Raw genomic sequence first — 21,804 nt, 5'->3', positions numbered from 1 at the left:
AAATGTCTTAAGTCAAAGCGTGGTTGTCTGATTTCTTTGGCTTGCACAAGTAGTAAAGCTGTATTTGTTGGTGGCTCTTTCTCTAGCTTCACTTGTAAACCACTAGTACTTTTGATTTACAAAAAATTAATCATCTACGCCCGACAAATTTACAGTACGATGATGCAAATCAGATTGATTTACAAAATTTTCTCAATTGATCTACACCCAATAAATTTAATCATCTACTAGTTGTATGATGATAATAAATCAAGAATATCTAATGTTAAAGATAAATTGATATATATCTTCTAATCTGGAAAAAGTTATAAAATATATTAAGTGGTATTAATAAAAAATATTATTTAAAAAAAATTGAATTTAATTATTTACATCTTAAGAATGTAAATAAATTATCAGTAAAAGAACAAGATTTTAATATTTAACTTATAATCATCCCATTCAATTAAATAAAATATATTAACTATATATAAGCTCTTGTTTTTTTAGAAAGAACCCCAAAAGAAAGATGGGTCTCGAGGCAGAGGAGGAGGAGACACCGCCAGCAACCCCAACGACCGCCGCCGGCAAAGACCAAGAAGAAGAGACTTGGAACCTCCAGAAACAAGCCTTTATACACGAGCTTTCTCAGAAGCTCATAACGGGAGATCTACAGGCCAAGATTGAAGCTGCTCGAGACGTTAGAAAATCTTCCGTTAAGACACGTTCGAAATTCACTGCTGCTGGGGTTATTCAACCACTTGTTTCAATGCTCTCCTCTCCTAATCTTGATGCACGTGAAGCTTCTCTTCTCGCTCTCCTCAACCTTGCTGTTAGGAATGAAAGGTCGTTAAATCTTTGGATTTATTCTATAGTTCCGTTTATTTTTTTACAACTTATTGCTTGATTGGTAAATTTTACTATAGGGAAAAATGGGTTATAATTATTGAGAAGTGATGCAGGCTTGCATTTGTAAGTTCTTTGAGTAAATTATCAAGTCAATTAACTCAGTTAGTTTTCTACAAATTCGAGAGTATTTGGCTATGGGATATATTTTTTTTTAGTTTTTTTAGGAGCTTCACTGATTTTTGTGGGATTCTATTGCATCTCTATTTGGTCTTTGTCCATATAAAATAATTGAGTGAGGGGGCTGATTCAAGTGGTGTCTTATAGCTCTCTGTTTTTTAAGATTGTTTTGGTTCTAATATAAAGATGGATGTTTTGGATGAGAATCTATGGAAAGGTGGCTTCTTGATGCAAATTTCAATCTTTGCTTTTAGAGGCATAAATATGTGCTTAGGGTTCTATCCGAAGTCCAAATTTTGTACTCCAGTTAGCATAGTTTGCAAAAGCTCAATTAGATGACGGACTGTCATTCGAGTTCCAGCAATGCAATTTTCCTTTTCTTCGCCCAAGTTGATGATTCTGCCCGGTTCTAGAATTTAAAATTCTGATTCATGGTTCTGACAAATTTCCAGAATGTTTTTTTGCTTGTATCATTTTCCTTGTGTAGTTGGGAAATTCTGTACTTTTTTACTCTTGCTAGTTGCTGCTGTCCTCTCATTTCATGGGTTCATCGAATTGTTAATGTTGAATTATGAATATGCAGCGAGTTTATTGTTTATCATTTTTATTTTATGTTACCAGAAACAAGGTCAATATAGTGACAGAAGGGGCTGTCCCTCCTCTTGTGGAGCTTCTCAAACTGCAAAATAGTGGTTTGAGAGAATTAGCAACGGCTGCAATACTAACACTCTCAGCTGCTGCACCTAACAAGCCTGCGATTACAGCCTCTGGTGCTGCACCCTTTCTGGTTCAAATCCTTGGTTCGGGAAATGTTCAAGGAAAAGTTGATGCCGTCACTGCCTTGCACAACCTATCAACCTGCAAACAGAATTCCATTCCAATTCTCGATGCAAAAGCAGTTTCCCCACTTATCAACCTACTCAAAGAATGCAAGAAATATTCAAAATTTGCTGAAAAAGCAACTGCCCTACTTGAAATCCTCTCTAAATCCGAAGAAGGTCGGGTCGCAATGACTGATTCTGATGGTGGGATATTAACCTTGGTTGAGACTGTGGAAGATGGCTCTCATGTAAGCACACAACATGCTGTCGGCGCTTTGCTTTCGTTGTGCCAAAGCTGCCGAGAAAAATACAGGGAACTTATTCTCAATGGAGGTGCAATTTATGGGGCTTTTACGACTGACTGTAGAGGGCACCAGCATAGCTCAAGAAAGAGCCCGCACTCTCTTGGATTTGCTTAGAGACACTCCTAAAGAAAAGAAATTGTCTTCGTTGGTTCTGGAGAAAATTGTTTATGATATCGCTGCCCATGTAGATGGAGCTGATAAAGCTGCTGAAACTGCTAAGAGATTACTGGAAGACATGGTTCAAAGGAGTATGGAACTCAGTATGAACCACATCCAACAGAGGGCTGCATCTTGCACACCTGCTGCTAACTTTCCGTCGGCATGAGGTATGATTTCTACACCGGAAGCAAGTAAACCAGTTGAACTTTGCATCCATTCGATATCACTGTCCAAGAGAGTGCGAATCAATAGAGTAAAATATATCATGGATTAGGTTTAACTAGGAGTTTTTAACTTTCTGAGGTGCTATTTACTACCTCTACTGTTTCTTTTATATCACGACCCTGATCCTTCTGCGTGTATATATATATATATATACATATATGTGTATATGTATATATATAACCTCTGTGATAATACATGTATATTTCCACTGATGAAATCAAAGCAGAGGCATGTCTACCATTTTCCTTGTGTCACCTTACTGTAGCTTTACAAAACCATTGAGGCAATCGATCTCCTATCAATGTTAACTGTGATATTAGTATGTTTCCATTGGCAAAAAGAAAGCGATACCTCCATTACTGTTGGGGCCGATGTGCACAGTATATCAGATGAGAGACAGCGACATCAAATTCGGTGTGTTGGTTGATGATTAGTTGAGACATGGGATGTTGAGGACATTTGCCATCAAATATTGTTTTAAGGTCAAGTGATGTTCCTTTCAGGGGGACATGGCACGGATTATTGTATTCTTCACCGATGTGAATCACGGAAACCACAAAATCTGGGGTCCTCTCTTTTCCCTGTTCATAAGACTATTAAGTTTGGGGATGATAAAATCTGTTGCGTTGATACAAAAGGCAAAGCATTGGAACTTTTAAAAGCTGCATGGAAAAGCAGCTTCCTCGTCTAATCCGATCATGGCAGGGAGAAAAATGAGCTGAGAACCGGTAATGAAGACAGTTGATCTATGCAAGCCTTTAAAAACAGTTGTATTATTCCCCTCCGCTAGGTATCTTCGGATATGCAAACTCTCGCATTATACGGTTTTGCAATACCTAGTTCCGGCATTGTATAGAGTGAAATATTTTCAACAAAAAAGAATTAGTCATGGTATCGCCCCCAAGTAGCCAACCCCGATGAGAGCCAGTCGTGTCTAGATCAAGAAGCAAGAAGCATCGACGAGATCCAACTCCATACCTAGACCAAGAACCGTTGACGGTATTGGACTCCATTTGTTTGATATTTTCGCAGAACACCATGGAGAAGAAGAACCTCCACCATTGAGAAGCGACATCAATGGAAGAACGTAAATGGTTCGCATCCAAGATCTGGGACGCACACCATCTCAAAAGATCATACGCATGATAAATGTTATTACATTTAAGAATTAGTCAGGAAATATCCTAAATATTATGCACAAACATTATCTTAGTTATATTAAATATTTTTTTATTAATTCAATTAATTAACCAATTTCAAACTGAACTAACAAATAATCAAACTTTGAAAATTTTCTTTAGTATTAGTTGATCTAACATCTAATTAACCGACCAATTAACCGAGTTAAATTTCAGTTCAATCAGTTAATTCGATTAAAACCGAACACCCTTACCCGATCCGATTTTCGTCAAAAACAGATTGAGGATGTTACAGTCAGTTTTCACTACTAATACATTTAGTGGCCGCCAACCAGACTGAAGAATCGGAGAGTAGTACATACAACAAATGAAGTATTCACCCATTGGAATTAGAATGCAGGATTGGAGAGCAACCTATTACTCTCCTGGAGAATGCATTCTTAAATTAGAATGAATTGAGATGGTTGGTTTTCATTATTTATAGATTACTCTAAAGCTCTGATATAAACTACAGTGGTATAAAACTTGATTCCTCGCCAAATGATAAGTAGACCATTTACGGCAAAACTTTATCCTCCGACTCATAAACCACTCGCTTTGTTGTCAAGAAAGATGTTCTCAATATCAAAATCGGCATGCCAAGTATTATGAAAGAAAAATGTAGGTGTTAGCCTGGTTTACTTGTATTGTATGGGGTACCAACAGCGAGAAGGCCCTGGAAATCAATTTGATACTAAACCATCACTTCCTCTTCGTTCGTCTGACCCTCTCTTCGAATATAAGACCCAGGGAAAGATCCCGCGTTTTATAAGCTCAGTCAATCCTACTCTGTTATTTCCTATTAACCTTGCCCCTCTTAACTGGAACAAGAGTCAGTTTCTTGCCAGATTTGCTAGTTCCAGCTTCTGCTGTACGTAGCATCGAAATAGCAACTTGGTGCTGATTTTTGTCTGCTTTCTCATCTGTAAATGGTTTCAATTCAAATGATCCCCGGGTGAAACCTCGTGCAACCTGGGTTTTAAAATTCTGGTGGTCAGTAAAAGAAGTCTACGTAGTTTCATGCAATATCAACATACAAAAATTACTTGGGTTCGGCCAATATTTTGCAAAACACAAATGATATTAGTGGTCGAGGATGTCAAGGTAGAAGGTTGATGACATGATCAACTGATGCATGATACCATACTAGATATTACACGGCCTAAAATAGACTTTGATAATGTCCATGCAAATTTAGGGATGATGAGACGATGAACACACATGTTAATATCCAAATAGTGGCAAGTGGCAAGCACCAAGCATACAACAGTTGAATGTTTGAAAAGGGAACTGGGTTATTGATATGCTAACTTATGCTAAAAATGTAGAAATTAAAAAGTCAATGAATATGGTGCACCTTCAAAAGAATCCACACTTTCAGGGAACTACTCAAGATGGCAAGTCTGGTCCTTTTCCCTGAAGTTAAGTAATTACACATGTGTTGGTCAACCCTCAGGACAAATCTTGGCCAAGATTTAGGATTTTCATGGTTTGCCTTCTGTTTCATCACCGCCTGATGCCAAAAAAAGAGAGAGGTTAAAACAGATTATTTTCTTGCCATTCATATCAGCGGGAAACAAGGTCTTGTTATAATCAAAATTAGGATAAACTTCATCCAACTCTTATCCATTCAGTTGCAAAGTGAACTATGCTCTGAATACATATATAACTTACTAGTAATCGGCAAATTTCTTGTTCAATTTTTGAAAAGGAGGTCTCCAAAGCTTCAACCCTCCCTGTACCATGACAGCAAGTACAGGGTTCACTAATCATAAATGTCACGCTAGGCCGAACCTGTTCAAATATTATATCATTTATAAGTTAAAAGAAATAGATCAATTGGAATTGAAGACTATTGTCATTTGAAATAAGGTTTTATCTCAAGTTAGAAACTAGGATAAATTAGGAGCAGGTATATATATCATCCATTGGAACCCTGGGAAAGTTCCCTGAAAATTAGAAGCACAATTTAAAGAACTAACATACCCTCTTTCTTGTTATTTCCATTAGCCCATGTTTCGATAATTCAGAGACTTTCACCATTGATCGATCTCTCTCAACTGCTTTCTTTACTTCTTCATATACTAGTCTCTTATTTGCTGAAATTTAGAGAGCCAAGTAAATATCAGTGACACATTTCCTTACTCCAAAGACGTTAGAACACTTCAAGACAATCTAGTTTTACCACTTCAAGCAAGTAACATTCACAAGGTTTACTTGAGCAGCCTAAGTTGGAAAGGAAAAAGGGAAGAGAGAGAGAACGTAAGTTATAATGCTGCATATCATCTTCAAGTTTTTACTAGAGCAGCTAACCAAATCAGATGGGTAGAAACAATTCATAAGAACGGTAACATACTTCTAATGGTTGAAGCAAGACATAGCAATTTTAAGGTGAATGAGATGATTCTGATAAACACCAGATAACAAATATTCATAGAAAACATAAGCAATTTGAGCAGTTCCAATATATCGACAGATAGCAAAGATATGTATGTGTGTGTGTGTGTGTGTGTAGCGAGAGAGAGACAGAGACTCACAGTCATCTTCCATATCAATGAAATCCACAACGATAATGCCACCGATGTCCCTAAGCCGTAACTCCCTTGCAATCTGAAAAGTAGTATTTACTGTTAAAAAACTATCAAATCCTTAAATGCAATAGTCAACATGGGTGGATAATTTATTGAAAAGAACGGACAAAAAGAACAAGAGACCACAAGGAAGATTAATTATGCACAGAATACAAGCACTTCATAAAAGATGCACCCGTACCCTATCCTCCTACTACCTCTTCCCTCTTACACTAAAGGTGAAGGTTCTTAATTTGAACGTTAAGTATCATTATTGACTTTATATCAAGGGGAATAATTATCGGTATACATAAGTTCAATTTTTTTACATCCTAACAGAAATGTTAGGTAGCATGATTGTGTTCATATCAGTTTAATTAATAGTTGCCATACACAAAAAAAAGGGGGGGTCTCAGTGTAGCCATCAGCAGCCACTATGATATAATGTGATTACCCATCCATATACGACGAAAAATAGTCAGAGTATAATGAGACTGAGGAACAGAGCCAGATTATATTTCAGAAGTAAAAAAAAAAAAACATTAGGATCCATGATATAATGGCATACTTCCTCTCTCAGATTGACACAACCAACTTATGATTGTGGGTTGGATGTTCATACAAAGAGGGGAATATAATTATGGTAAAATGTGCTCAACATACTTGTTTTGCGGCAGCAAGATTGACATCCAGAGTGGCTTTTTCCTGTGATGCTCCATGACCAAGCATTCCATGTCCTCCATTTACATCAATTGAAACTAAGGCCTCTGTTTGTTCAATCACCAAGGAACCTCCATTTGGGAGTGGAACCCTGTTAGCAAGAGTTGTACGTGACATCAGATAGGAAACATAGAAGGTATACAACATTTCCCAGTAACACAGTGGCAACCTTGCATAACCATCAAGGATTTGTGGGGAAAATAATATTGGTTATCAATTTGGCTTCTTTGATAGGAATGAATTAGGACTATCCAAACTTATTTGTTTAACTTTTTAAGATCATTTCCATAACCGTAGCTTGTGGTATGTTTTGGTGTAAGTGGAATATTTAAGTTCAAGAAAAGGACAAAAAAGTAGCAGAGATGCCAGAAAAACTCTGAAGCCAATTAAGGGAACAGATAATTTGACTGTCAGTTTGTGTCTCAGCACCCATTTCAAGTAGTGGCATTAAAGATGGCTAAATCCCTCTTCCAAAACCAAAAGATTGTATGGAAGCCATCTCCTCAACCTCTTGTTATGGTGCCATTACTGACAGTTGAAGCCATCACTAATTAATTCACAAACACTTGATTCTTATAACTCTAACCCAGGAAGCAATACCAGCTGATTATAAGGAATCAAATCTACCAGGAGATCACGGTATAAGAATTTACAAAGGCCATAGTCCCAACCTCTCAGCTACATTTTACCTAAAATATTAAGAGCATTTGCATATAACAGTTATCCTCACCTTTTGCTGAGGATACTGTTGATCTCTTCCTCAATGTTGAATGCATCAAAAAGAGGAATCCTTTTGTCATATAACTCTGCTCGATCACAAAGATCAGGAGCTATATCCTGCAGATAGTTGGTAACCTGACACCAAAAAGAAAGCTCATACCTCTATTTCATGTCAAACAACTAATGAAGAAACAGTGAGATGTATGAATACTTTACCTATAGTTAAAATTGCATTATTAAGAAAAATAAAATATAAGTGAGGTTAGACCATGAATGGAAATAAAAAGAAAATGCATGTCTGCATGAAGAAAGAGATGCATTCATTGCCTCAGTCCCAATAATGTAATACCTCATGATATGTTCTTGGTGAGTCAACTATCATTTTGTTAACCTGAAGGTACATGAAAAAAGAGGTGATAGTAAGAAGATACTGAAAGACAATCAGAAGCTCCTGATGTACAACAACATTGGAAAGGTATAAGTGAATGGAAGAATGGGAGCACAATAAATGACAGACTTACATTATCATTAAAGTAATCCTGAACAACTGAGAGTGTTTGGCCCATTGCTCTGTGCAGCAAAACAGGTGTTGCCCCTTCTACACCTTCATCTGCTGCAAGAGCCGCAGATTTAGCATGTTCGACTATATTTTTCCAAGTTGAAAGCAACCCTTCTAAGTCTTTCTGCAGCTCCTCCAAAGAACGTCCAGTCGCAACAGTCCTTACGGTTAGACCAAATCCCTGAGGCTGCAATGTTTTTGCTATGACTTTCAGACGTGTACGCTCAACGCCGGTGATCTTTTTGGAGACTCCAATTCTGTCACAACGGGTGAGTAATATCTGCGATCCAGGAAAAACTTCAGAAAAATAAGCAACTTTATGAACAATGATTTACAGAGAGAACAGAGAGGGAACTAAAGTAGGAGAAACAAGAAAATACCCAGAATCTGCTTCTTAATTTTGGATAAGCAGTCAGTGTGGGACCTTTTGTACCCAATCCTTCTTTAACAACTTGCACAATTACTTTGGTGCCTTTTCGGACATAGTGCCACTTGTTTTCATCAGCATACTCTCCATCTTGGGAATGTGACACAGAGCAGCTATTAGATATTTCTAAAGAAGAGGCACCAAGAAAATTTCCTTCTTCTAGGTGGTGCTCTCCATCTAATAAATCTTCAAAATCAGCATCCACTTCACCATAATCAACTACACTACCATTCACGCTCTCTTTAAGAACTCTGAAAACATCAAAATCATCGCCAACATCATTATCATTAGAGTTATTATGCATAAACTGCAAATCCTCATCCTCAGAGTCATATTCTGTGGCATCTTCAATGAAAACAACATCTTCGGAGGAAGGTTCAGTTTCATTAGCAGCTGAAGGCTCACCAGGATCTCCAGAAACCAAATCTTTGGCTCGGTTTTTTTTTGTACGACGAAATGGAGGGAATATGAACGGTTCCCTGTTGTGCTTTATGTCCATAAGAGAGTGTCTTGAGCTTCCAATATTTACAAATGCACCACCCATATGGGGAACAAGTTTCATAACTACACCTAAATATACACTATCACACTGTACATGGGCTTTAACTGGTTCAAGTAACAACTCAACCAATTTACCGCCTTCCAGCACAGCAATCCTTTGCATTGTACATATCGAAGAATTAATCAGTATAACAGTAGATACAGAGTCCTTGGAAATTACACGACTGCTTTCTTCAGACAAATTTTTTTCAGTAATTTGGTCGTTCTGATTATTTGCTTCCAACCTGATTTTCTCATCTTTGACACTGTTGGCCTCCATAACATCATCAAAACTGAGAAAGAACAGAGGTGAATGGAAAAACCAAGGTTCCTCAACAGGCTGGTCTCTTTCACAAGTAGTAGAATATGATCCCCCCTCTGCATCATTAAGTGCAACCATATCACTTGGTTCTATTTCATCCATGACTATAAGGTCATTCAAGAATTGCTTTGACTTGCTTAGATCACTTTCATGATGTTCCTTAATCTCATCTTCATCTGTCAAAGCACTGGAAGCATTTGAGTGTTCAGAAACATTTTAAAGAAGTAATTTGCATATAAAATGTCTCTAAAATAGAGATATTACCTTCGGCTGGAAAGACTGAAGGTTTTATTGGAATATTAGTTTCTTCGATCCATGAACCCCAAGCATGTGTTGTGCAGGTTTCAGATTTAGACCTCATCATGAATCTCTCACCACAATTTGTCTTTCTTGCTTCTTAGGTGGTGGAACTGACAAAGAAAACTGTGGCCCAGGTCTCCAAGTGATATCAGATAAAGGCTGCATTTCTTCTTTTATGAAATAGTTATACTTGAAATTTACACCACAAGCTATCTGCCAAATATTTGAATTTAATTAAATGTAATATTGCAGTGAATATAAGTTACACAAATGACCAGGTTCATTTATAAGAAAGGCCCTATAAATCAAATTTCCTCTGTCCAAGAAGAGAAAAAAATAAATAAAAGGGGTCCGCAAGACCTTAGACTAAACTTGATGGCACAGAGCATTTTTTGTCATGGAATTTCTCCAAAAGTCTGTCTTGTTTAAGCGATCTAAGAAGGAATTTCTTGTCTCAGAAATACTTCTATGCAAAAGATACAAGAAGTGCAAGGATGACATTTTGGATAGAAGGCCAAATATTTCACATGTTATTACAGATGACACAAACCGTAGATATCAAATTATTTAATACACTATTGACATTGTTTTACATTTTAAAGAAAACCATTTGTGCCGCTTATCATAGTTGGATCATCGTACCTTGACTTCAGCCCTCCATATGTTTGCATGTTCAGTAGGAGACACCAGGATTGCCATCTCTGGTTTCCAGGAACCTAAGGCAACAGATTCCCCACTAAGGTAGAGAAGTTGACCTTCTGCCAGATCTGCTTCCACAGTCCAAACTACTTCACATAGTTCTTCAAAAGTGGCAGTTGGCTTGCCTGAGAAAATTTAGTCCAGTTGATCATTCTGAACTTCAGGAAAGTTTTTCCTAAAAGGGTCACGTTATATGTGGATAACTAATAGATGGGATATGTCCTTTTTGATTAATTATAATGATACATTTGCAATAACTTTTATTTATATTTCCAGGAACAACAATAAAAACTCCAGATTTATCTCGGTCCCATTATTATCAGACATTTGTTAGACCAAAATTACAAAGCCTGCAACTAGATACATATGTCATGTATAAATCTGACCGCAAATGTTCTTGCTGTCAGATTAATTAATTTATCAAATCTACCAACATAATAAAGGCACATAATGCTTGAAGTCAATAGAAAATAGCAACATAGGACTGTCACTTACCTTTCTTTGAAGACATAACTGGGGACCTTTTCAAAAGATTATGATTGCCAGCACAAAGATTAAATCTGAACACATTTCCAAGGGGACTATGGTAGTAAGGAAACCTGCTTCAAAGTATAAGCAATAGTTAATCTGGAAATAGAGAGGAGAGAGAAGAAGCAAAGGTGATCAGAAATTTAAAAATAAAACACATTTAAATCCAGTGGCATTCATGGTTTTCAACCATGTCCAAATTGTATTCTGCAACTTCCTAAAACAATATACATATATTTTTACATTTTGCATTCAGAACAATTAGATTTACTAGTTAACGTAACAGAATATAGAAATTAAAAAAGTATAATACCACAAAATGAACAAACAAGATTGCACAGCTTGAGTACAATAGGTGCTGTTTTCTCTCTCGAATGTGTCTGACCATTCAAAACCACCAAGAAGAAGGTGGAAATCATGTTCATTACAGCGGCATTAGTATCACAGAATACAACTTTAGGCTTTGGATTTACATATTGCATATTTGAAAGAATGCTGTCGCACTAACATAATGACACTGATACCCCAAGAATTGATGCAAATTATATATATAAAGAAACAACCACAACCAAGGGATGCTCAAGCACCTAAGAATGCATATCAGCTACTTCTACCGTTAAATAAAGCTATCCAATTAATTATGTGTTCAAACACTAATGAAAAACTAAAGAAAACCAAATGAAGCATAGAAAATTAAACAAAATCTCCCACCTTTCACAGCTATAGAAAAAACCCATACATCCTTATCCTTAAAGAAATGCAAAAATAAAAAAAAACATTGAAAAAATAAAAACCCAGTTAAAGGAAAGCTGTACGTACGGTGATAGGAACTTAAAGGAACGAATCGGAGAAGAGGGAATTCGTGAAGATAAAATAGAGCACGACCGGGGCCGAGTTTCTAAGACATCCATGAAAGTAGAGTGCTTAAGCTCAGTGAAGTGAAGCATGACGGAAACTCCAAAGTGGGTAAATTTGAGAAGATACTAGGGGCAGTTTCGTCATTCGGGGGAGCGTGGAGGTTCACTGTTTGAAGCTTGAGACGATGGTTAAGGGCATCGGGTTGGACATTGGAGTTGGAGGATAAATGGATAAATAAATGGTTTTTCCTTTTTCACATGACCATATACGAGGGATTCTCTAGAATGGTGCCGTCTGGCACGTGTGTAATTTTCGCACGTGATACTGAAATAATTTTATTTTTTTCTATATTATTTTTAAGCAAATTCTTCAAATTTACTTTAAAAAGAACAAGACATTTTTATCCTTGGTAAAAAATTCAATTTAATTCTTATGAATTTTACGTATAAAATTGCATCTATTGATAACGTATACAAATTCTATAAATGTAACTGTTTGAATTGAAATGTTTTAAAGAAAATTTTTTTATTATTACTAAGATCACTTAGTAAATTTACGACGTTTAATATTTAAATACACATTTTGTTCTTAATTGAATCTATGATAAAATAAAATAAAAATAAATCAAGTATCCCTGTTCTGAATGTATTTGTAATGAAAAGTTTACAACTTTGGTAGACATAAATTTATTAATTATATAAAATTTATATTTGAAGATGTAGAATAAGAGTTTTGAATTTTGAAATTATTTATCTTTGTAAAACTCAATATGATTAGTCGATGAATAAATCGAATACCAATAATTAATTCAAAATAGATAGATTTGTATTCTTATTGTATTTTTTGTATTTTTTTTCTTCTTCGAAAACTTTCAGATCTTTCATGTTGAATCAAATTTAGTCGTGAAGAAAGCTTCATAACCTGCGGACTACAAGCACAAAACATTTTTGCTTCTCAGCGAAGATGATGCAATGCAATTAATGTCTTCCTACTCATACCAGACAACAAAGATATGTTTTTTCATGATTCATGTCCGATTTACAGTCTTCGAATTCGTGACTGTAAATCGGACATGAAATAAAGTAAATATCATCTTATCTTAAATGATTGAAATCTACAACATTGTTCTTTTGTTTTTCGTTAAAAACGTTATAAAACCAACATATTCCACCAGAACATCCTAGTGAATCATCAGGCAATATGGTGTTTGCAGATTTAAGTTCCAGTAATTACCTAGTTTTCTTCTCAAACTTAAAAGAGTTATATACGATACTCGTGTTCGAATACGCATCGCACATGGATATTTTACGAAAAATATGAAGAGTTGGAGCAATGAGAAGTGAGATGCATATAACATCAGAAACCCTGACAATATGAACATTCAATAGCACATCACCACAACAAGATAAAACTTGCGGGCAGCAAACACTCGCCTAAAAGTACCTGTACAATAAACATGTTCATCATGGCTGTAATAGTCTCACCAAAAGCACGAAGCTTCCTGTTCCTGCAGCAGAGGAGTCCGGCAAGACGGGCATGTAACCTTTCGATAATTCAACCACTCTTCCAAGCACACCTTGTGAAAGAGATGGCCACAGGTCAAGTTATTAACCTCCGATTCCGGCTTAAATCGAGTCAAGCAAACCGGACATTTACGGTCAGACCGCTTGCAGCTACACACAGCATCAAACCTTATTGCTGGTGTCCTACTCCGGAACTCTTCAATGTAAATATCACAAGTAAAAGGGCAGAATTCAAATGATTCCGAGGGGTTTCCAAAAGAATCTGCAGATGGTGATGAAGAAGCCAGATCGATACCAACAACTTGAAGGATCGATCGGATTATGCCTATAACTATAGATATGGATAAAGCTGTGTTTACCAAGAGTACACATAGCACTCCTTCTGATGGAGATGGGAGAGTTGAGAGACCCATTTTTCAGTAGAGAAATTCAAGATTAAGTGAATAAATTGATGATATGATGGAAAAGTAGATGCAAGAAGATGATTCGAGCTACTCTATGACCTGGAAAAACATTAAGCATCCATTAGAATACAATACAAGAGTTAATCAAATTATGCAAGGCTCAAGCATTTAATTCCAAGACTCACATGTGGATAACCTCAAAGATAAACAAACAAATCACTGAGAAAACATAAAATCCAGAACCAAATTGAATTTGAAAACTTTCTGGTGAGAAAGTGATGATAATCTGCAACAAGAAGTGATATTAGTGAAACATTTGAGGAGAAATAACAAAGAATTGAAGCTTTTCCATTATCAAGCTCTAACCATGATCATACTTTATTGGTAATCAAAGTTAGTAACTCAAAAAACAATAAACCAACGACAGAATCGGATAATAAAGAAAATGCATATTAGATCTAATATTTCTATGCATAATAGAAAAAGCAATCCAAGTTTGTTTAGCCAAGAAACAAAACTTACACAAAAAAGGGTCAACTTTGATCTGGAGAAGGCACCAAGAACAAGAACTAAACAATATTTTTTTTCAATGGATCAATAAAACATAGAGAAAGCAAAACTGGGTTTTAAACAAAAATGAAAAAAAAAGTAAGGTTTTAAAAATCTGGTAATGGCTCCTCCACCATCGTTCCTTTCTCTCCTGATATAGCAGCCCCACACCCTTAACTCTAAGGAACATATTGTGGTTAACTTCCGAGTTTTCCGGGCTCTAATCCACCTTAACTATAGTTACTTTATATCACCATCTCTTTAAGCTTTAACTGTATATTTTTTCAATTAGACCTAGCAGAATAGATGAGATTCCGACCAGCATAGAAACAGTTTGATTCGTTTTTTATCATGCAATTATCATTGAGCAAAATAGAATTACCTTGAGGTCTCGAATTCATTGAATGATCTTAGTTGTTAAATAAAATATTATTTTCTTTTAAAATATTAAATTTAAGTAATTATGTTTGTAAATTATATATACATTATAAGTAATAATATCTTATAATTACATCAATCTATAAAAAATTACATTTCTTTATCTTAACTTCAAAGACATTTTGTACCCAAAAGTTATAGACTTGGAGGCTAAAGCAGCTAAAAGATGAAACTGAATATGCCATTTTTAGCTACAAATTGTTGACAAATCAGCTTTTAACATGGTCGGCTAATTTTATTAAAGAAAAACACTCGAACTATTATAAATGTTTATAATCATAATCATAAATTAATTACATAATTAGAATATTTTATATAATTATTAACAAAATAAACTAGCCACTTACAAGGACCATATAAAGAAAAGGATAAAAATTAAATCAAAATACTCAAACAAAGATAAATACAAATAGATCTGATTGCATCAATAATTGAACTACAAAAAAAAAAGATAAAAACAACTAAAAAACAACTAACAAAACGCATATTAGAGTCGAGCGACATAGGATGCTATCCACAAATGCAACCATGTATTCCAATCCAATATGAGGATTCAAAATAAGGAAGACCATCAGAATAATAAATAAGTGTCATATTGATCAGTCCAGACATCTATGAGAAAAGATAAAAACGAAAAGAACAATCAAATTACCGAAAATATATCAAAAGACATAAAAAATGTATAAATACAAAGAAAACATACCATAAAAGTAACGTTATTGAAAATTAAAAACAAAAATAACTTTATAAAATAAAAAATAAGTGAAAAATAAAAAGCACCCGCGGTCTACAACCCAACACTAAGGTTAATGTGGTTGTCGTTCAAATAAAAATATAAAAAGGAGAAGGGCGCAAGAAGAAAATAACATGGGGGAAAACCTATTCTCTTGAAATATGGTAATTTATTTTTAACATATATATAAATATATAATGAATGACTATCTAGTTCAGTTGGTAGAGTATAATGTTCTTAGTCTTGAGGTCGTGGGATCGAGTCTCACAGAGGACATTTCACAATTCGAAGGTTTTCTACGGAAGCTGCTCTCAACCTGATGTTGGAGGCAACCTACTATCTTACCTTCCCCTTACCCCATTAAATATGGGAACAAGGGACAACCAAAATAAATATATAATACAAGTAAAAATAACTATCACAAAAATAATCATTATAAAATAATGAAGATCAATAATAAAAGACTTGAATTAAAATAAAATTTAAATCAAAATTATTAAGACCTCGGCTTTATCATTTTTTTAAAGGGGAATCTTGTATGTTATTAAAGTATAGCAATCATACAAAGACAAAGCAATATTGAACGTGATCTCATTAAAAAACCTCTCTAACTTATTTGGAGAAAAAAGTACCCCAATCAAATGCCAAATGATACAAAACAGCCACACGATTCAAAACAACCCTCAATCAGCATACAAGAAATACTGCAATCTAAAACAAATGCAAAAAAGCAAAGGAGAACTGATCCCAGCAATACACAACAAAGTTACAAAAGCCAAACCCCATTTGCGCACCAGCCTTAACTGCCCCTCAATCCATCTTTATCATCATGGCAGCATGAAACACGATCGTTTGCTTCAAAACCTTATAACAGTAACATCGAATACACCTTAGAGGCAATTAACTCAATCAATCAAAACAAAACAACAAGATAGCAGCAACCAACCATCAACTACCCCAACCAAGCAACACAAAACATCAACACGACATACAAAAAACTGTATGGACTCTCAACCCCTACAAACTACTTGAAAGCAATAACCTCATTCGGATAACTGGAAAAATCAATTGTAGAAAGACATAAACCAGGGTATTTGCACTTGAACCAAAACACAATCATAGCCTTAGCCGACTCTAGAATATGATTAACGCACACTCTACATTTGTTAAAAATCACATCATTTTCACATCGCCAAATAGTCCACGACAAATCGAAAAAAAAATATTGTCCATAGTTGCATACTTGACCCTGAAACCGAGCACCCAACCCAAGATAGAAGGGATTTCACATCAGGCGGACATACAAAATGTAAATTCCAACTCGCTATCACCAATAATAATTCTCATATTATTAACAAAGTTAGCATTAGACCCCGACTGAGGGTGAACTATACTTCTCCAAACCCACGACATCTTCTTATCTTAAATTGGGTTAGGAATCAAAGAACGAGCATAGTACTTATGCTTAGCTATCAACACCTTCTTCCACGGGGATCCTTCTTCACACCTAAATCTATATATCCATTTATTAATCAGCGCTCTATCTTTTACCCTTAAGTTAATTATCCCCAAACTACCTTAATTTCACAATTTACAAACCTTGATCCATTTGACCCAATGGATAGCCCTGCCAGACTTTGCACCCCAAAGAAAATTAGTCACAAGGTTATTCAACTTCGAAGCCACTGACACAGGCATTTGAAATAAAGAAAATAATAAATCAGGAGGTTCGACAAAACTGACTTCACTAATAGCAGTTCAACCGGTTTAGATTGAATCGGATTAGACAACGATTCCCGGTTGAACCGGTTGAACTGACCGATCCGGTCCGGTTTTCAAAACAATGATCCACTCTCAATAATTTCGACTTCGCAAATTGAGACTCAACCCGAAGCAGCTCCAAAAACTCTAAGAATCCTTTTTGAATTTCTAATTGAGTCAATATTTCCATCGGAGAATATCAAGAGATCATTTGCAGACTACAGGTGAGACAGGGATAAAGAACTCATGCCAATTTGAACTCCTTTAATCCGTCCCACTTCCACCACCTTGTTGATTAAAGCGCTGAGAGCCTCACCCACAAGATTGAACAGAAAAGACGATAACAGACAGCCCTGCCGTAACTCTCTCTTGATACTGAATTTTCTAGTAAGAGTACCATTAACAAGAACAGATATGGATGCCGAAGAAATGCAGAAATTTATCCATTTTTTCCACCGAGACCCGAAACCCATTTTCCTCATTACCAACCCCAAGAATTCCAGTCAACTTAATCACATGCCTTGCGAAAATCAACTTTAAGAACCACTACTTTTTTTCTTCTCTTTAGATAGTCAACGACTTCATTTACTAAAAGCGCACAGTCCACGATTTGCTTCTCTTCAATAAACACGAACTGGGAATCACCTATGATTTCCTTCACACACCTTGCTAGCCTTCTAGACAACACTTTGGCCAGAATCTTATACAAGCTGCCTACTAAGGAAATAGGCCTAAAGTCATCGACGCTATTAGGAACATTACTTTTCAGGATAAGGGTAATAAATGAATGGTTGAAAGAGGAATATGGCCACTTTACTTTATAAAAATCTACAAAGAAAACAATTACCGCTCTTTTAATTGAACTCCAAAATTTCTTGTAGAATTCAACATAAAATCTATCGAGTCCAGGAGCTTTAGACTCGTTAGATGAAGAAATGATGCTCCATACTTCCTCCTCTGAGAAAGGTTCTTCGATTGCTTTCCTCGATGATACGCACGGTTTATTTAAATGCACATCAAAACGTTTAATAGGAAGTGTGCTATCCGAGTTATAACATCTTCTAAATTGTTGTTCAATCACCTTGGAAATATGTATTGGGTCTTCAACCACTCCAGTCCCAACTCTAATGCAAGATATATGATTCGAACGACCCCTTAAGACTATAGTAGCGTAGCAAAATTTTGTACTCTGATCTCCTGCTTTGAACCACTTCAGTCGAGACTTTTGAAGCCATTCCCTTTCCTCCAGCTTACACCTAGCCAGAGTTTACTTCTCAGCTGGATAATTTTGTTAAGCACCATACTCGGATTGTTGGAAGTGGAAACCCTTTCTTCTAACACTTGAATGTCGACCTCTAACTCCCTAATTGAGCCTGGTTCCTTTACATTAACTTTAGAAACCCAAACCTTAGATGCACATTTTACCTTTTTGAGCAAAGAACTCACACCCCCATGCATACACTTACTGCATACTTTCCTAACAACATCCACATAAGCAAGTTCATCCGCCTAACGAGTGAACCATTTGAAGGTCGAGGACCTCGCGGGAAAGCCACCATTTTAAGAACAATTGGGTTATGGTTTGAAATGCTTCTGGAAAGAGTGACTTGGGCGAGATTTGGGATCCGAACAAGGATATCCGGAGACACCAAGAACCTATCAATCCTGCTCACTGAAACAAAAATTCCTCTTCTAAACCATGTATAGCGACTACCTTACAACTTTAAATCAACTAAATTACAAGCCTAAATGAAATTGCACGGTAATCTCATCGCGTTAGTGTTCTCCGGAGCACTCACCTTCTCATATTCACATTTAACAATATTAAGATCACCTCCAATGATAACCTGTACACCCAAGTTGACCACCAACCCCTCTAATTGTTCAAAGAAACATCTCATCTCTGCTTGATCATTTGGCCCATACACGTTGATTAAATTGACTTTCATGCTGACTTGAATAATCATGCCTATCAGAACCATAAAACCCCTTTGTGTTGACATTCTTTCTATCACAAAAAACCATGATCCCACAAAGATAATAAACCCCAAAAAAACTCTAACAAATAAAGCAACAGCTGAACCATGTAAACTAGACGCACAACCGCTTTAACAACCCTGGAGTTGAAACACTCATCTTAGTTTCCTGAATGAAAATAACTAGTCACACCCCAAAATTTTGGGTAAAAATATTATAAATTCATTAAATTAATTAAAAGGGTTAAATTGAATTTTTATTAATGATTTTATGTTAAAATGTAAACCAATATGTTTCAGGGACTATCCCATAATTTTCTCATAACCAAAAATATCATCTAACATAAAAATAAAATAAAGAGAAAATAATTCAGTGACCAAAAATGCCTTATAATATACGATTTTAACCAACTTGTTTTGGATTTGCCAAAATGACCAACTAAATCGCAATGCAATCGATAATTCGCAACGCGATCTCCGGTATCGCAAATCAGTTTCCAGATTCGCAAAGCGAACTTCGACTATCGCAACGCGAACTTCGACTATCGCATTGCGATTTACATATTCGCATTGCGATAGTCCAAGTTCGCGTTGCGATAGTCGAAGTTCGCGTTGCGATTTTCCAAATTCGTTGCGATAGTCGAAGTTCGCGTTGCGATTTATTCCGAATTCGTTGCGATAGTCGAAGTTCGCGTTGCGATTTATTCCAAATTCATTGCGATAGTCAAAGTTCGCAACGACTGGTGGTATTGCATTTGTTTCTTAAGAATTTTCTCTAAAAAGATAGTATTCGCGCGGACATGTCGAAGACACGTATTACCATGACCACGACCACGACCACGACCATGACCCGAGACGAGACGAGACGGACGGCGGCAACGGCGGCGCGCGAGAGTCCCCCTTGTTCTCTATCACTCAACAAGGAAGTGGGAAAGCCAAACCTTAAATATCATTCCCAATAGTGTTTCCAATACTATGTGGGATTGAGCATTACCAACACTTGTTTCCAATACAATGTGATTATTCAGGAAACAATTAACAATCATGCACCTTAAAACAACTGAATCAACAACCAATTGCATTAGTATTATACGATTAAATATGTCATAATTAAAAGTCAATCTACAATCAATCGCGATTATTGCAATTTTAAGCAAAACATTCAAAAATAATATCACTATTTAAGGCTCAATCCCACATAGTATTGGAAACACTATTGGGAATGGTATTTAAGGCTTGGCTTTACCACTTCCTTGTTGAGTGATAGAGAACAAGAGGGACTCTCGGGCGTCGCCACCACCGCCGTCCCGTCTCGTGGTCGTGGTAATACGTGTCTTCGACACGTCTGCGCGAATACTATCTTTTTAGAGAAAATTCTTAAGAAACAAATGCAATACCGTCGTTGCGATTTTGGACTATCGCAACGAATTTGGAATAAATCGCAACGCGAACTTCGACTATCGCAACGAACTTGGAATAAATTGCAACGAATTTGGAATAAATCGCAACGCGAACTTCAACTATCGCAATGAACTTGGAATAAATCGCAACGCGAACTTGGACTATCTCAACGAATTTGGTATAAATCGCAACAAATTTGGAATAAATCGCAACGCGAACTTCGACTATCGCAACGAACTTGGAATAAATCGCAACGCGAACTTGGACTATCGGAACGAATTTGGAATAAATCGCAACGAATTTGGAATAAATCGCAACACGAACTTCGACTATCGCAACGCGAACTTGGACTATCGCAATGCGAATATGTAAATCTAAATGCGATAGTCGAAGTTCGCGTTGCGAATATGGAAACTGATTTGCGATACCGGAGATCGCATTGCGAATTATCGATCGTATTGCGATTTAGTTGGTCATTTTGGCAAATCCAAAAAAAGTTGGTTAAAATCGTATATTATAAGGCATTTTTGGTCACTGAGGTTATTTTCTCTAAAATAAAATGGTGGCTGGAAGACCTGAACCCGTGACCCCAGGTTATGGCCACCCATTCCATGGACACAAGGCTAGGCCTTTATTAGTGTTTTTATTTAATAAAAATATGTATTATTTATTTTGGCTCGGGATATACCTAAAAACAAAAGCAGATACCCATCATTTGTGAAACCTAAAATCAAACCCTTTGATCCTCAAGCTTTCCCCCGTCGATCTACTCTGGCCGTCGTTATTGTACCCCGTCGCCATCATCAAAACCAGTATCCTCCAGTGACTCAACCCTGACCTTTAGTTCACCAATCGATCACCGATCGTCATACAAGCCCCTCATCGTCGCTCCCTACTCTGATCGGTAATGTAAGTGATTGTCACCTCTAATCGAAGCACTAAGCCACTGCGAAGCAACCCCAATCAACCATCGGTGCTAAACATCCGCCGTTCATCGTGGATGAACGTGTTGAACCATATTTTATAATATTTTGATCTAACGATTTAAGGCAAAATGTTTTTTGACTTGATTAAATTTGTTTA

General features: G+C 36.3%; 2 protein-coding genes, 1 long non-coding RNA gene and 1 pseudogene across 3 annotated transcripts in view; 1 reads left to right on the top strand and 3 right to left on the bottom strand.

The window, feature by feature from the left end:
• The first annotated feature begins 470 nt into the window (after positions 1–470).
• On the top strand, positions 471–2,769 carry LOC120196964 (annotated as a pseudogene).
• Positions 2,770–4,027: 1,258 nt separating this feature from the next.
• On the bottom strand, positions 4,028–12,151 carry LOC120196962 (ribonuclease E/G-like protein, chloroplastic). The gene is given in 15 exon segments (XM_039198631.1): positions 4,028–4,665; positions 5,051–5,206; positions 5,368–5,487; positions 5,680–5,792; positions 6,231–6,303; positions 6,927–7,074; positions 7,714–7,838; positions 8,053–8,094; positions 8,225–8,542; positions 8,643–9,727; positions 9,816–9,914; positions 9,917–10,064; positions 10,494–10,675; positions 11,046–11,149; positions 11,898–12,151. Coding segments are annotated over 15 exon segments (3,021 nt in total). The 5' UTR covers positions 12,026–12,151; the 3' UTR covers positions 4,028–4,485.
• Positions 12,152–13,263: 1,112 nt separating this feature from the next.
• Positions 13,264–13,900, bottom strand: LOC120196965 (probable E3 ubiquitin-protein ligase XERICO). The gene has a single exon (XM_039198633.1). It carries the CDS (start codon positions 13,870–13,872, stop codon positions 13,417–13,419), a length of 456 nt encoding a protein of 151 aa, XP_039054564.1. The 5' UTR covers positions 13,873–13,900; the 3' UTR covers positions 13,264–13,416.
• A 609-nt stretch (positions 13,901–14,509) lies between these two features.
• Positions 14,510–21,804, bottom strand: part of LOC120196966 — a 28,554-nt gene continuing 21,259 nt past the window's right edge. The window contains exon 3 of the long non-coding RNA XR_005523229.1: positions 14,510–14,684. This is a non-coding gene — a long non-coding RNA (uncharacterized LOC120196966). The remainder of the gene's footprint in view (positions 14,685–21,804) is intronic.

This window comes from Hibiscus syriacus, unplaced genomic scaffold (genome assembly GCF_006381635.1).
Source record: "Hibiscus syriacus cultivar Baekdansim isolate YM2019G1 unplaced genomic scaffold, ASM638163v2 tig00117034_pilon, whole genome shotgun sequence".
Taxonomy (NCBI): Eukaryota; Viridiplantae; Streptophyta; class Magnoliopsida; order Malvales; family Malvaceae; genus Hibiscus; species Hibiscus syriacus.
This window is presented reverse-complemented; position numbering and strand designations above follow the sequence as displayed.

What these genes read in the sequence shown, in the direction of transcription:
- LOC120196965 (XM_039198633.1), bottom strand. Translation starts at nt 13,872, where the DNA reads ATGGGTCTCTCAACTCTCCCATCTCCATCAGAAGGAGTGCTATGTGTA.